The sequence below is a fragment of the Anguilla anguilla genome, chromosome 6 (genome assembly GCF_013347855.1).
Source record: "Anguilla anguilla isolate fAngAng1 chromosome 6, fAngAng1.pri, whole genome shotgun sequence".
Classification (NCBI taxonomy): domain Eukaryota; kingdom Metazoa; phylum Chordata; class Actinopteri; order Anguilliformes; family Anguillidae; genus Anguilla; species Anguilla anguilla.
The window spans coordinates 113,146-128,375 of record NC_049206.1 but is presented as its reverse complement, the minus strand read 5'-3'; the positions used below and the strand labels follow the sequence as shown (position 1 = coordinate 128,375).

General features: G+C 46.9%; 1 protein-coding gene across 9 annotated transcripts; it reads right to left on the bottom strand.

The window, feature by feature from the left end:
• Positions 1-976: 976 nt before the first annotated feature.
• On the bottom strand, positions 977-15,150 carry LOC118230637 (protein ABHD8-like). Of its 9 annotated transcripts, none has more exons than XM_035423812.1 (7): positions 14,989-15,150; positions 13,593-13,703; positions 10,438-10,491; positions 7,387-8,117; positions 6,589-6,759; positions 5,163-5,379; positions 977-4,710 (listed from the first exon to the last, which is right to left on the bottom strand). In XM_035423812.1, exons 2-7 carry the CDS (start codon positions 13,644-13,646, stop codon positions 4,246-4,248), a joined length of 1,692 nt encoding a protein of 563 aa, XP_035279703.1. In that variant the 5' UTR covers positions 13,647-13,703; positions 14,989-15,150; the 3' UTR covers positions 977-4,245. The 9 variants fall into 9 exon arrangements, with proteins under 9 accessions (XP_035279703.1, XP_035279701.1, XP_035279700.1 ...); XM_035423810.1 differs by lacking the exon at positions 14,989-15,150 and adding an exon at positions 14,669-14,719; XM_035423809.1 differs by lacking the exon at positions 14,989-15,150 and adding an exon at positions 13,827-14,370.
• Positions 15,151-15,230: the final 80 nt, after the last annotated feature.

Sequence of the window (15,230 nt, the reverse complement as noted above, 5' to 3'; positions counted from 1 at the left end):
GTATATAAGGTACAGTAGTACCATGCAGATACGGATTGCTGCAGTATATAAGGTACAGTAGTACCATGCAGATACGGATTGCTACAATACAGAAAAGAAGCGCAGACAGATTATTTCAGTGTTCGCTCATCGATTCTCATTCCTGAACGTCCTGATAATGGACAGGACAGTGAAGCTGCTAACCCTAACCCTCACAGACAAACCATAGTGGAACACACGGCCAATCAAAGCTGCTCTGATCTCATCTGAAATATGTCAACCCTGAATCACTGATCTGTGTGACATGTGTCTCCCATTCAGACAGACAGCACCACACAATGACAGATTTTATTTTAGTTTGAAAAATGGCACCATTGTACATAAGTTGGTACAGTACAGTTTGTCATACATTTAGATTTGTTTTGTAACATCAACTGTTGACAATGCCAACACTTTTAAAATGCATATATTGTGCAGGCAGTCTAACTCGTTTAACTTGTTAATGAATATAGGTTGGGAAAATGTACACTTTTAAACCCACAGGGGCCAGACAGTGAGACTGAAAAAACGGTGTTGGTTAAATGCACACAGGCTTCAGTCTTCTCTTTCCCACTTTAACAGAACACTCTACAGATGCAGCACTGGATATTTAAACTTCATGACCCTGCGACTGTATTTAACATCTGTATAACTGTATTTAACATCTATGTGACTGTATTTAACATCTGTATGACTGTATGTAACATCTATGTGACTGTATTTAACATCTGTATGACTGTATTTAACATCTGTATGACTGTATTATCATCTATGTGACTGCATTATCATCTGTGTGACTGTATTTATCATCTGTGTGACTGTAAATGGTAAATGGACTGCATTTATATAGCACTTTTATCCAAAGCACTTTACAATTGATGCCTCTCATTCACACACACACTCATACACCAATACACCAACTGTGAAAGGCTGCCATGCAAGGTACCAATCAGCTCGTTGGGAGCAATTAGAGGTTAGATGTCTTGCTCAGGGACACTTCGACACACCCAGGGCGGGGGATCGAACCGGCCATCCTCCGACTGCCAGACAACCGCTCTTACCTACTGAGCTATGTCGCCCCCCAACTGTATTTATCATCTGTGTCACTGTATTTATCATATGTGTGACTGTATTTATCATATGTGTGACTGTATTTAATGTATAACTGCAGCTCTAATTGTGGTTGCAGACAAGCAGGTATGTAAATCCAGCATGGTTTTAACCAGGACCATAACCACAGTCTTACATGGTTAAACATGTGGGGTGTACGGTATGGGGCACACTGTGTGTTCTGAGGGAACAGCCACAACAGTGGGCAGTAGCTGTAGCAGCAGAGGAAGAGGAGGAGGAGGAAGAGGCCACTCACTGTCTGTTGCAGCATGAGGTGAGACAGAATGCTGCAGCTCAAGTTCTCATGTGATCCAGCCTCGTATTGCTAATAAGATTATATTATTGATTAGCTTAGCGGACCCTTATTCTGAGAAAATCTGTACATAGCTTATTTCACATATTATTCATTTGTATTGGTGGAGTTACACTAGCTAACATTAACTACCAAGAAACTACCATTACCTACCCAGCTCACGGCAACACCTGCCTGCCCATCTCAGCCCAAAAATGGGAATATGTCCAGCTAGCCATGGACCAGGGCTGGGCGATATATCACAGTGATAATTATTGCATGCAATAACGGTCGTCGCCACCGTGTGGCGTACCGCCTTCCTTTTTGCCTTTTTCTCTTTAATTATATCTGACGCAATAGCAAACAATCACACTTTTGGAAGCCGCGTGAAACGCTTTCTGGAAAAAAAACCACCTATTGCTTGACCGTAAGATAGCCAATCAGCAGCAAGGCCTTGCAGCTTCCGTGCGATTGGCAGAAACACATCACATGATCACACGGAAGCTGTGCGACCTTGCTGCTGTTTGGCTGTCTTGGCTGTCAACACCCAGTAGGTAACAGCGGTTGTGTTTGCGAAACATTTTACACAGCCTCTTTAGTTGTTTAGTAACACTTCAGGTATAATTAAAAAGAAGAAGACAAAAGAAAGGTGATATGCCATATGGTGGAGACAACCCTTATTGCATGCGATAATTATCACTGCGATATATTGCCAAGCCCTACCATGGACTCCCACTTTCCAAAAAACCAGTCCCCAGGCCCCATCACTGATTGGCCACACAGTTCCCATCACTGATTAGCCACACAGTCCACATCTCTGATTGGCCACACAGTTCCCATCTCCGATTGCCCACACAGTTCCCATCACTGATTGGCCACACAGTACATATCACTGATTGGCCACATAGTCCCCATCACTGATTGGCCACACAGTCCCCATCACTGATTGGCCACACAGTCCATATCATTGATTGGCCACACAGTTCCCATCACTGATTGGCCACACAGTCCATATCACTGATTGGCCACACAGTCCATATCACTGATTGGCCACACAGTCCATATCTCTGATTGGCCACACAGTTCCCTGTTGTCCAGCGGATCTAGCACAGATTTTGAGATGTCAGTAAGGCACTCCCAAACCTGGTCCTGTACATTCAGGCTGAATCCCAGAATCATGGAAAATATGAATACTTCACCTGTCCATGGTAAATATAAAACTTTTAGGTAATAAATGTTGCCATGGTTCTTCCAGTTTCCAAACAACAGAGCACCTTTCCGTACTTCTCAGCATCTTTGGTAAGCATTCATTTGTACGTCAACAGTTAAATACGACTCCATCTTTAACACGATGACACTACTAATAAATATTCTGTAACAGTACTGATTTGAAAACAACAAAATGATCCCTGTTCAGACCAAACCTTTTTGGCTGCATAATCTTAACACTTATTTCATTTAGTTGAAGACTGCAGTTGCCGCAAAGGTTGGTTTGCCTACATTAGCTACTAACATCAGAAATATGGCTGCCAAGCCAAGCGAGAGGGCCCCCAAAGACTTCCTTCAATAGGGAACAATTCCCAGGGATGGTACAAATACAAAATACGCAACAAAGACAACAAAGTCCTCAATGAATTGAAGTAAGTAAGGCTGAACACTATGTTGCAAAAATTAAAATCATAAACTCAGTGCAGACACCAATATTCACCACCATCTTTGTGGTTTATGTACAGTGAGAGATTCCATTACAGAGTTCCTGTTTCCACTGATCCTGTATGTGATGTGTCCAAATGAGCGAAGCAAGATGTTCCCAGACCCAATCAGTGTGAAATATTATATTTGTGTTTCGAGATGGGTTTTATCTGTGGGGAAACTAGGCCTTTTTGTTGGGGATAATCTGGGGTACCCCATCCCTTAAAAGAGAGAGAAATATAGCTGTGTATTCAAGAATGCTACTCATTTTATCTCTCTGTCACACATACACTGAATTAACTGTTACTTACAGAATAATTTCTCCATTATCTCTTTGTACTAAACCCCACAGACCTGAAGCTGGTCATTAGAGGCATTAACACACATATGTACCATGAGCAAACGTCTACTGCAAACATAAATATGTACCATGAACACATATACATACTGTGAACGCACATGTACTGTGAACACACACGACTCTAGCTATACTCTCTCTGTGGGTGTTCAGTCTTACGATGGTTAAATAATACGCATTTGGTTAGGAGTGATTTTGCCTTTAATTCTATGAATAAATTAAACCAGAAAATAAAACTGCTGTATTCAAGCCTCATATTGACTCACTTCTGCAGGAGAAAAACCTGTTTATATTGAGTTAGGAAGACAACAACATGATTAAGCTGTATCTGAATGGACAACAACATGCAAAAAAGGCATCTGCAAGCTAACATGGCGGGGGGGGGGGGGGGGGGGGGGGGGGGCATTTTCCCTGACTGTACCACAGTCCACCACGGTCCACTCAACCAAGTGTAGACCCACAATCCAGCTGTCTGCTCTGATTTGCTCCAAGGTTAGTGGGCGGGGCCCCAGGTCACTCCTGCAATGATGGCTGGCATCAGTGGGAGGAAAGGGGGATTGTGGGAAATGTAGGAGGATTAACAGCTCAGCTCCTGGTCACTTAGCTCCCCTGTTTTTGTGGGTGAGGGTTGAGGTCCCCTCTGTCCCACTGCAGCTGCTCTCAAGCTCCCACAATGCCTCTGGCTCTAAGCCAATCAGCACACTCACCCAGTGCAGGCCCCCCAATAATAAACTGCACATCAGTCACCTTCTTTTATCAGCATCCACCCCATTGGCTACTTGTTCTTCGGTGCACCGGCAGCCAACTGGCTGTTGAGAGGGGTGTGATTGCTGTTTGGAGGGGTGGGATTACTGTTGGGATGGGCGGGGTTGCTGTTGAAAGGGGCGGGGTTACTTTTGGGAGGGGTGGGCTTGCCATAGAGAGGGGCGGGGTTTCTGTTGGGAGGGCCGGGCGTGCCGTTGGGAGAGGCAGGGTTTCTGTTGGGAGGGACGCGCTTGCCATTGGGAGGGGCAGATTTTCTGTTGGGAGGGACGGGCTTGCTGTTGGGAGGGGCGGGTGTGCCGTTGGGAGGGGCGGGCTTGCTTTTGGGAGGGCCGGGCTCAGCTGGGTTTTGCTTGTACGAGGCGTCGGGTTCCCACAGGAAGAACTCGTGCAGCAGAGTGTTGACGGTGTCTGGGCACTCGAGCATCACCATGTGGCTGCCCTCCTCAATCACCTTCAGAAACGCCATCAGCAGGATCTGCAGAATACACACCAACCATTACCATGGGAAACCGTTACCATGGGAAACACAAGCTGGTCCCTCCCCATTCACAGCCCTGTTGGGACGTCACGTTCATTTCCAATGTGACATCAACTCTCCTGCCCCAAACTGAATAATTCAAGTGTCAAAAATGTTTGGGGGTTGTTCTTTAAACAACATAAATGTAAAACATAATAAAGCCAGTACAACAACAGGTCTCCTCAGTCAGTACGAAACTACAGAGCAGAGCTTCAGAACCAATTTACACTTTACATCTCTCAAATGTTTCCTTAATGAAAGGATCACCAAACAACCAATAATACAGAGAACAGCTGGACTCTTTCATTCTGTAACTATCTCATTGGCTGCAGGCTTCTGGGTTTCTACTGGTTGACTCCTAGGAGGAAATGATGCGAGCTCCAAAGGAAGTGAGGGCCACAGGGTTGTACCTCCGCCATGCGCTGGTCCTCCTCCATGGGGACGAACTTGTCGTGCGCCCCGTGCAGCAGCAGGATGGGCGTGGTCAGCTCAGCGTGGTACACCTCGTCCCCCTCCGGCCAGTACTGGCCACTCATCATGGCCCGCAGAACAAAGGACGACACGTTAAATGCGTTTCCGTCCTTCAGCAGCTGCTTCTCCCGCGCACCCTGCTGCGCGAACGCCGCCCTGGGGGGGGAGAGGTAGTATACATGTTTGTGTACAGTAGGGCTGGTAGTATACATGTTTGTGGACAGTACGGCTGGTAGTATACATGTTTGTGTACAGTAGGGCTGGTAGTATACATGTTTGTGTACAGTAGGGCTGGTAGTATACATGTTTGTGTACAGTACGGCTGGTAGTATACATGTTTGTGGACAGTAGGGCTGGTAGAATACATGTTTGTGTACAGTAGGGCTGGTAGTATACATGTTTGTGTACAGTAGGGCTGGTAGTATACATGTTTGTGTACAGTAGGGCTGGTAGTATACATGTTTGTGTACAGTACGGCTGGTAGTATACATGTTTGTGGACAGTAGGGCTGGTAGAATACATGTTTGTGTACAGTAGGGCTGGTAGTATACATGTTTGTGTACAGTAGGGCTGGTAGTATACATGTTTGTGTACAGTAGGGCTGGTAGTATACATGTTTGTGGACAGTACGGCTGGTAGTATACATGTTTGTGGACAGTATGGCTGGTAGTATACATGTTTGTGGACAGTACGGCTGGTAGTATACATGTTTGTGTACAGTAGGGCTGGTAGTATACATGTTTGTGGACAGTACGGCTGGTAGTATACATGTTTGTGGACAGTACGGCTGGTAGTATACATGTTTGTGTACAGTAGGGCTGGTAGTATACATGTTTGTGGACAGTACGGCTGGTAGTATACATGTTTGTGGACAGTACGGCTGGTAGTATACATGTTTGTGTACAGTAGGGCTGGTAGTATGCATGTTTGTGGACAGTACGGCTGGTAGTATGCATGGCTGTGTACAGTAGGGCTGGTAGTATGCATGTTTGTGTACAGTAGGGCTGGTAGTATACATGTTTGTGGACAGTACGGCTGGTAGTATACATGTTTGTGTACAGTAGAGCTGGTAGTATACATGTTTGTGGACAGTACGGCTGGTAGTATACATGTTTGTGGACAGTACGGCTGGTAGTATACATGTTTGTGGACAGTACGGCTGGTAGTATACATGTTTGTGGACAGTACGGCTGGTAGTATACATGTTTGTGTACAGTAGGGCTGGTAGTATACATGTTTGTGTACAGTAGGGCTGGTAGGATGCATGTTTGTGTACAGTAGGGCTGGTAGGATGCATGTTTGTGGACAGTAGGGCTGGTAGGATGCATGTTTGTGGACAGTATGTTGGCGGTATGGCGGACTCACTTAAGGAAGCTCCAGGCCAGGAACGGGGACAGGCAGTGCAGCAGGCAGGCTGGCAGGTTGAAGATGGAGCAGAGGCTGGGCTCCAGTGCTGTGGGTCCTCCCCCGTTTATCATCACCACTTTATGCACCTGCTCAGGATACTCATGGGCCAGGAAGGTACAGAACGACACCCTGGAGACAGAGAGACAAGCAGGCACAGCATTACACATCCACAGAATTACATTATTAAAAAAAAAAAAAAAAGAGTATTGTTTACATACATTTGACAGTAAACATTTTCTTTCACTCACCCACCCCAATACTGCCTATACAAAACATAAGAAACTATCTAAACAGGGAATGATAATACCAAATTAAATAGTAAAATAAATGCACGTAAAATTGTACATGTACATGTACACATAAATGAACATTTCACACTCCTTGAGCAGTTCATGGGGAGGATCAATCATGAAGGATAGTTATAGTTCCAGTTTAATACAGTCCGGAATACAGTAGTCCAGAAGTTGTTCAGCCTATTACAAGACCAGAACATGTGGGTTAGGTCTGCTTTTTCTGTGTGACAACGATTGCATATTTCATTTACATTAGGGTAGATCTTGGACAGTCTAGCCTTACTATAATGAGAACCTTGAACTGAATTAAGCCAAGGCGAGCACATGAGGTTGACCTATGACCCCACAGAGTTACACACCGGTACACAGTGATACACACCATTACACAGATACACAGAGTTACACACTATTACACACACACACACACACACGTGTGCACACACACACACACACACACACTCACCCGTAGGAGTGTCCAATGAGGATGTTGCGTTTGCGGGCGTATCTCTTGAAGATGGCACGCAGGTCCTCGGCGAGAGCGTAGAAGGTATACGCGGCGGCGATGCGGGGGGCGGAGCTTGCGCCGTGCCCCGCCAGGTCGGGGGCGATGACCTCATAGCCCAGGCGGGAGAAGAAGTCCAGCTGCCGGCCCCAGATGTGCAGCGAGCCGCCCACGCCGTGCAGGAAGAAGAGCGCCAGGTCGCTCTGGCCGCCCTTGCAGCTGCTGACGCTGCGCTGCGTGTCAATCATCACCGAGCGCTTGGGCTTCCTGCGCCGCTGGCGCGGAGGCGGGGCCGGGGGCGTGGCCACTGGGGCGGGGGGTGGGGCCACGGGGGCAGGGGGTGTAGCGTTGCTGTTGTAGTCAGAGAGCTCTAGCTCCAGGGTGCTGTTGCGCTCAGCGCCCCCTCCTGGGCAGTGTAGGACATCACCCAGGTTCTCGATCACCAGCTGGCCGTCGCGGTACAGGCTGATCCGCCGCTTGCAGTGCACGCTGACGCTCGCCGTGGAAACCGGCTCTATCACCGGCCTCTCGGGCACGATGTGCCGAACGCGCAGGACGCGCCCGGGCTTCACCTCCACAAACTCCATCCCGTCGCCAGGCTCCAACGTCTCCACGGGAACCAGCACATCAGCAGACTTCCCCGTGAGACAGCACAGAATCCCATCTGTGATGGTGGTAAGCATGGCGCCGCACTGCAGGCAGAGAGAGAGCTGCACATTTCACTCTGGGCTAAATAACTGCTAACTGCCTTTCTGTGAAAGCCCAAAGCCAATGCTGAGTGTGTCAGTGCCTTTTTGTGAAAGCCCAAAGCCAATGCTGAGTGTGTCAGTGCCATTCTGTGAAAGCCCAAAGCCAATGCTGAGTGTGTCAGTGCCTTTCTGTGAAAGCCCAAAGCCAATGCAGTGTGTGTCAGTGCCATTCTGTGAAAGCCCAAAGCCAATGCTGAGTGTGTCAGTGCCTTTCTGTGAAAGCCCAAAGCCAATGCTGAGTGTCAGTGCCTTCCTGTGAAAGCCCAAAGCCAATGCTGAGTGTGTCAGTGCCATTCTGTGAAAGCCAAAAGCCAATGCTGAGTGTGTCAGTACCTTTTTGTGAAAGCCCAAAGCCAATGCTGAGTGTGTCAGTGCCTTCCTGTGAAAGCCCAAAGCCAATGCTGAGTGTGTCAGTGCCATTCTGTGAAAGCCCAAAGCCAATGCTGAGTGTGTCAGTGCCATTCTGTGAAAGCCAAAAGCCAATGCTGAGTGTGTCAGTACCTTTTTGTGAAAGCCCAAAGCCAATGCTGAGTGTGTCAGTGCCTTTCTGTGAAAGCCCAAAGCTAAAGCACACGTTTACAGTCATGATAGGATATGATTAGATTAAAATACTGCCAAACTGATATTCTCAACTACTCCAAAAGCATATGGCACTTTCATATTCTTATTGGATGTATCACTTCAAATTATCATTGAAAGGTGGGCTTTAAATTAGTCAAATCTGTATTCCTTTCCTCGTGATTAAAGTGAAGTCATTAACTCTCCAGTATCAGCTACGTACCCTCTTCCCTATTTTGTTTGGCAATACTTTTTGCTGACCAGAAAAAATCGAAAGAAAAGACGACACTGCAGATTCCGGGTGCCTGTGCAGGAGGACAAATGAACGCCCCTGTGAACCTGAGATCAGACATTTGATTCTCTTTTTCCCAGACAACAGTTCAGTATAAATAGACGAGACTCAACGCTATAAAAAGAGGAGGGAAACTGCACACCACTGAGTTTCCTCTGCAATCGAGAGAATGACTCAACATCAAGTGGATCCTTGCTAATATGGGGGTGTCTTGTGTCGAAAACAGGACTCCTGAATTTGGAATAGAATGAAATTGGGATTAGAACGTGTGGGTTGGCTCCATTTCAGTCCAGCACCACAGATCTGGTCTATTCCTAATGCACATCTGCAGCTGCACGCTGTCCCACTGCATGGCTGCAGAAGAGGTGCAGATGTGCAGCCCACTGAACACAGCTGCAACGCACAGCTCAGCGGGGGGGGGGGCTCAGCTGCAACACTGCTCAGCGGGGGGGGGGGGGGGGGGGGGGGGGCTCAGCTGCAACACACAGCTCAGCGGGGGGGGGGGGGGGGGGGGGGGGTCTGGTGGGGCTCAGGACATGCAGTCAGGCCCGTTAGCCAACAGCATCTCTTCACCATCAGGCTCACACTACAGCTCCTTAAGCACTGAATTCTGCACTGGGATCAATATCCCACAAACATTCCCTGCACAGAGAGAGGGAGGCAGAGAGAGGTTTAACCTTCCATCCCTTTATATTCACTGTGTGTGAAAGGGAGGCATATTCACAGTTTATGTGATTAAGGGTCACAGCATCTTTCTGCTGTTGTCACATTGAAAGCAAGTTCCCCTTTCTCTGCATCTGTTAATCCTAAACCTGCAGCATAAACAAGCTTCCCATCACCAACAGCTCCGCCCACCACCAACAGCTCCACCCATCACCAACAGCTCTGCCCATTACCCACAGCTCCGCCCATCACCAACAGCTCCACCCATCACCAACAACTCCGCCCATCACCCACAGTTCTGCCCATCACCAACAGCTCCGCCCATGACCCACAGCTCCGCCCACCACCAACAACTCTGCCCATCACCCACAGCTCTGCCCATTACCCACAGCTCCACCCATCACCCACAGCTCCACCCATCACCAACAGCTCCGCCCACCACCAACAGCTCCGCCCATCACCAACAGCTCCGCCCATCACCCACAGCTCCGCCCATCACCAACAACTCTGCCCATCACCCACAGCTCCGCCCATCACCAACAACTCTGCCCATCACCCACAGCTCCACCCATCACCAACAACTCTGCCCATCACCCACAGCTCCACCCATCACCAACAACTCTGCCCATCACCCACAGCTCCGCCCATCACCAACAACTCCGCCCATCACCCACAGCTCTGCCCATCACCCACAGCTCCGCCCATCACCCACAGCTCCACCCATCACCAACAACTCCGCCCATCACCTACAGCTCTGCCCATCACCCACAACTCCACCCACGAACAGGGTGGAATTATATATATCTGTAGAACAGAGAAGAATCGGAATTATATATCTGTAGAACAAGAGAATCAGTATTATATATCTGTAGAACAGAGGAGAATCAGTATTATATATTTGTAAAACAGAAGAGAATCAGTATTATATATTTGTAGCACAGAAGAGAATCAGTATTATATATTTGTAGCACAGATCTGTACTATACAGTACGTGCAGAACAGAGGAGCAGTATATGAAAGCAATAGAAACTGATACCGTAATGGTGCGTAAAGTGCACCTCGGATGGAGGCATCATTATTACAGCCTGCGGTGGATATTGCGTAATGCGTCTGCACAGAAAGAGAAAACAAACCCATGTCCTAATGCTCACCTTGCAGAGAGTGGCGGGGGGGGGGGATTGGAGCCGCAGGGGATTCCTGTGGGCCTTCAGATCCTGCACTCACAGGCCCCTCTAAAACCAGGTGTGCACCTGTGGCACAGGCCCCTCTAAAACCAGGTGTGCACCTGTGGCACAGGCCCCTCTAAAACCAGGTGTGCACCTGTGGCACAGGCCCCTCTAAAACCAGGTGTGCACCTGTGGCACAGGCCCCTCTTAAACCAGGTGTGCACCTGTGGCACAGGCCCCTCTAAAACCAGGTGTGCACCTGTGGCACAGGCCCCTCTAAAACCAGGTGTGCACCTGTGGCACAGGCCCCTCTAAAACCAGGTTTGCACCTGTGGCAGCTAGCGTTCCATGTGTACAAGGTTCCAGAGGGACACATACCCTGTTCCTATGTACCTCCTTAGAGACCATTAACACAAGGTTTACCTTTTACACGCTTTGTTAGAGCACAACCGTACCATCTCAATACCACTGTGATAATTATTGCAGTGCAAAAGTTTCAATTTAAAAGTTTTTAGTCTTTTAAAAATAAATCTGTGTAAAGGCAATATTACTTAAAATATATGCATGCATGATGCTGTTTTCTCCTTGTTTGGATATCAAGTTCACATAAAATATAAAAATAGAATAGCAAGTAGTCTGTAACTGAAGTTCATAAATCAATCATTACCCCTAGCCTCACGGGGCTGAACCCCCCCCCCCCCTTCACTGTTGCTATGACAGTAGGAGGAATCCGCCTGAAGCTAGCCAAGAATACAGCCCCCTGTGCTTCTAGCGTGGGCCCTCCCACTGGATACAGAGGGAACAGGCAGTTCCGGCAGTGGCCATGTGATCCTGCTGCAGCAGAATCTCCCCAAAAAAGGGCTCTCTGGATCTCTGAGAGGTTTCATAATCGACTTCACTGTTCCTCTGACTTTACAGCTGTATCATAGCCTGCTGCTGTTTGCACTACTGAAACAACTACACATCTCTGTCTCACACACACACGCACGCACTCTCTCTCTCTCTCTCTCTGTCACACACGCACACACTCTCTCTGTCACACACACACACGCACTCTCTGTCACACACACACACTCTCTCTCCCTCTGTCACACACACTCTGTCTCCCACTGTCCTACATGCATGCACACACACACACACTCTCTCTCTCTGTCACACACACAGGCACACACACTCTCTCCCTCTCTCTCTGTCACATACACACACACACAGGCAGACAGACTCTCTCTCTCATGCACACACACTCTCTCACACTCACACACTCTCCCACTCTCTGTCACACATACATGCACACATACACACTCTCCCCTATGTCTCTCTCTCTCTCTCTCACACACACACACACACACACAGGCAGACAGACTCTCTCTCCCACGCACACACACATACAGGCACACACTCTCTCTCCCACGCACACACACATACAGACACACACTCTCTCTCTCTCACAACACACACACACACACGCACACACACACACAGACGATTTAGGTCAGTCCAGCAGGTCTAGTCTGCCATTGTGATTGGTCTCTTGTTGTCTTACTGTAGTGCTGTGCAGACTCGATGCAGTAGTGTATTAATGGGTAATGTGTTAGCATGTATATTTCATCCAAAAAGATTGTATTGGACATGGCTGAGTATTATTGGGTTGATTTAATTGAATGGTCTTTGATAAAAAGACCATTTGTGCACATATCTGCCTAAAAATACATTTGTCAGAAGAGGTAACAAAACCGTACACGGATTTTCAACCTGTCGGTGAAGATGACTCATTACAGACATTTCAATCGCGCAGCACAAAAAGCAAACCACTAAGCATCTGAAGTAAATTCCTTCTTAACATTGTATTTTTAACCAAGAACATAGGTTCTGTTCTACAAACCACCGTCCTACGATGCATATTTATTTTTTATTAGTCATATAGCTGAAATGGCGATCTCCAATATTTTTAACCACCACAGAACAGATTATTTTAAAAATGGTAAAACATTAACATTCTCCGATGCACGATGCATTAACTCTTAGGTGCAGACACACACTCCTTCATTATCCTGTTCATCGCATTGCAAACCACAGACTGGCTCGTGCAGCGCAAAGCTGACCTATAATGCACAAAACCCGCGGCGGAGAGCTGGCTGGCAAACTGACCCAGTAAATGATGCGGCGAATTTTCTGTAAATGTCAGAACATTTTAAATCCTTCGTCGTTACAAAAATCCAACAGTTGTTCATAAAGGTGTGACACACACATTAAACATGAAAACCCCTGAATTTAGAAATGAATTAAATTTTGAGCGTGCTGCGCACCAAGGTCGGGATGCATCACAACGGCTCTACAACGTTACGGTTTTCAGTCCCTTATCACCTCACGTGCTCAACAATATCATTTTTCATTTATTACATTTCTATTGGCATGCTAGGAATTTCACCTCCTATTGAATGCAAAATCTTACCTGTAGGACGTTTTTTAAATGTTTTTTTTCTTAATTCTGCAAATCAGTTAGCGAAAAGGCGGAAAGACGAATTGGAGCTTGTCTGCTGCAGCCAATCCAATTGTTTGATTCCATTGGAATCTGCCGCGCTGAGTTTAGTGCTTATATTAAAGCCTCCCGTTTACATATTGGAGCTGAACAATGAATTCTGTTGGATTATATGACATGCGCTACATGTGCTGAGATTGCTCTGACACTAGATGTCATTACCGTCCCCATCCCTCCCAGAAGCAAATCTCCGTTCTCACCTTGCCCTTAAATTCTGCATCCACGGGGATATTTCCGATGTGACAGACAAGCATATGGGCCAATGATGGGTCACTACTGCCGTTTTTTCGCCAATGGGATGGCTTCTGTTCCTGTTGCCAGGGTAGGTGGGAACAAGAAGGTAACGAGGAGCTCCACTGGAGTGTACCACTAGGAACTCGTACACAACCCACAAAAAGAAGGTAACAACATGAATGAATAGACTCGTTACTTACGCATTCAAATATCCGTTTCACAGTTTCCATCGCAACTGAAGTTCACTTACCTACATTAACAACTGTAATATGGGATCGAGCCAACATCCAACAACATCACAAAGCGGGATTACTGAGTTAGTTGATAACTGCGCTGACTAAAAGCAGCTCTTTTTATCCCAGTCCGTATTCCACATTTGTGAGAGGCGCTGGTTTTATTTAGTGCGGTTATCCAGCTAACTCAGTAATCCTGAATTGTGAAACAGGGCTCTGGTGTGGGTGCAGATTTTTGTTTTTGTCCAGGACTACAACACCTGATTCATCTAATCTCTGTCTTAAATAAATACCTCAATAGGTAGAATTGGGTGTCATTGTGTGAATACAAAAACCTGCACCCACGCTAGCTGGCTCTTTTCGGATAAGACTGCACACCCTTGCTCTAAACTGTACACCGCTGTTTGTGATAACTAGACATCTGGTAAGGGTAATACCATGCCTGAAGGCAAAAGTAATAGAAACTAGAAGAGTCACTCGGTAGAGTGCAGATCTCCGCCAGGCGTGTTAGCTTTGCTGATGCAACAATAGAAGCTACACAATCAATGCAACCAGACAAATACAATATTGCAAGTATTTACCATGTGCCACTGAAAATCCCAAAAATGCCGATTCAGTGAAGTAACGCTAAAGGTGGTGACATGTTAGCTAATTTAATTCATATCAGCCACGATGTGTTAGACAGAGCTAACGCTGACGGTATAGTCTGGCACTTGCGTTTCAAATCCGGACGGGAACAATTCCAAAATGTCAATTTCAACGTGAAAATATCAACAAAATAATTGCCAAAGATTTAAACATTAACGTACCCCGTTTGTTGGCATTTTAACATTGAAATTGACATTCTACATCGCTGGTCTTTCATTCCAAACGGAAGCAGATGTTCATTTGCGGCCCCTACCGGCCGGTTAGGAGTTAAAACCGAATGTATTTCAATGGACAATAATGGAAATGAATTCAAATAAAATACTTGTCGTCGACCGATTTGCAAAATATTCGAGAATTCAGGTCCTTGGCCTGCTGCCAGCATGCACAACAAGTATTAGGCCGATCGCCCCAGTAGTATGCGAGATTAGCTGACCGATACACAAACACACGCACAAACGCATAATCCATTCCAGGCTCTCACCTGGCGGAGATAATGAATACAGCGGTTTTTTTATGTTATCGTGTAGATGATACAGCGGTATGGCCAAAATAATACAGATACTTGCTCCAATGCAACCTGCACACTGCTCAGTGCTCACGTGGTTACGTGACGGTCACGTTTTAAATACACAAGAAACCACAAATGCCTCCTCCCCGGCAGACGACTGTTTCGCTTGATCGCAGGGGAACAGACGGGAGTAATTGAGCGCGAGATTCGAAGTG

Excerpts from the sequence above, each read along its gene's own strand:
- LOC118230637 (XM_035423809.1), bottom strand. The coding sequence starts at position 13,856 with ATGGAAACTGTGAAACGGATATTTGAATGC. Across the intron at positions 8,118-10,437 it reads TGTGGGTGATGGGCAGAGCT|TGCGGCGCCATGCTTACCAC; the intron begins GTAGGTGATGGG and ends CTCTGCCTGCAG. Across the intron at positions 6,760-7,386 it reads CTCATTGGACACTCCTACGG|GGTGTCGTTCTGTACCTTCC; the intron begins GTGAGTGTGTGT and ends CTCTGTCTCCAG.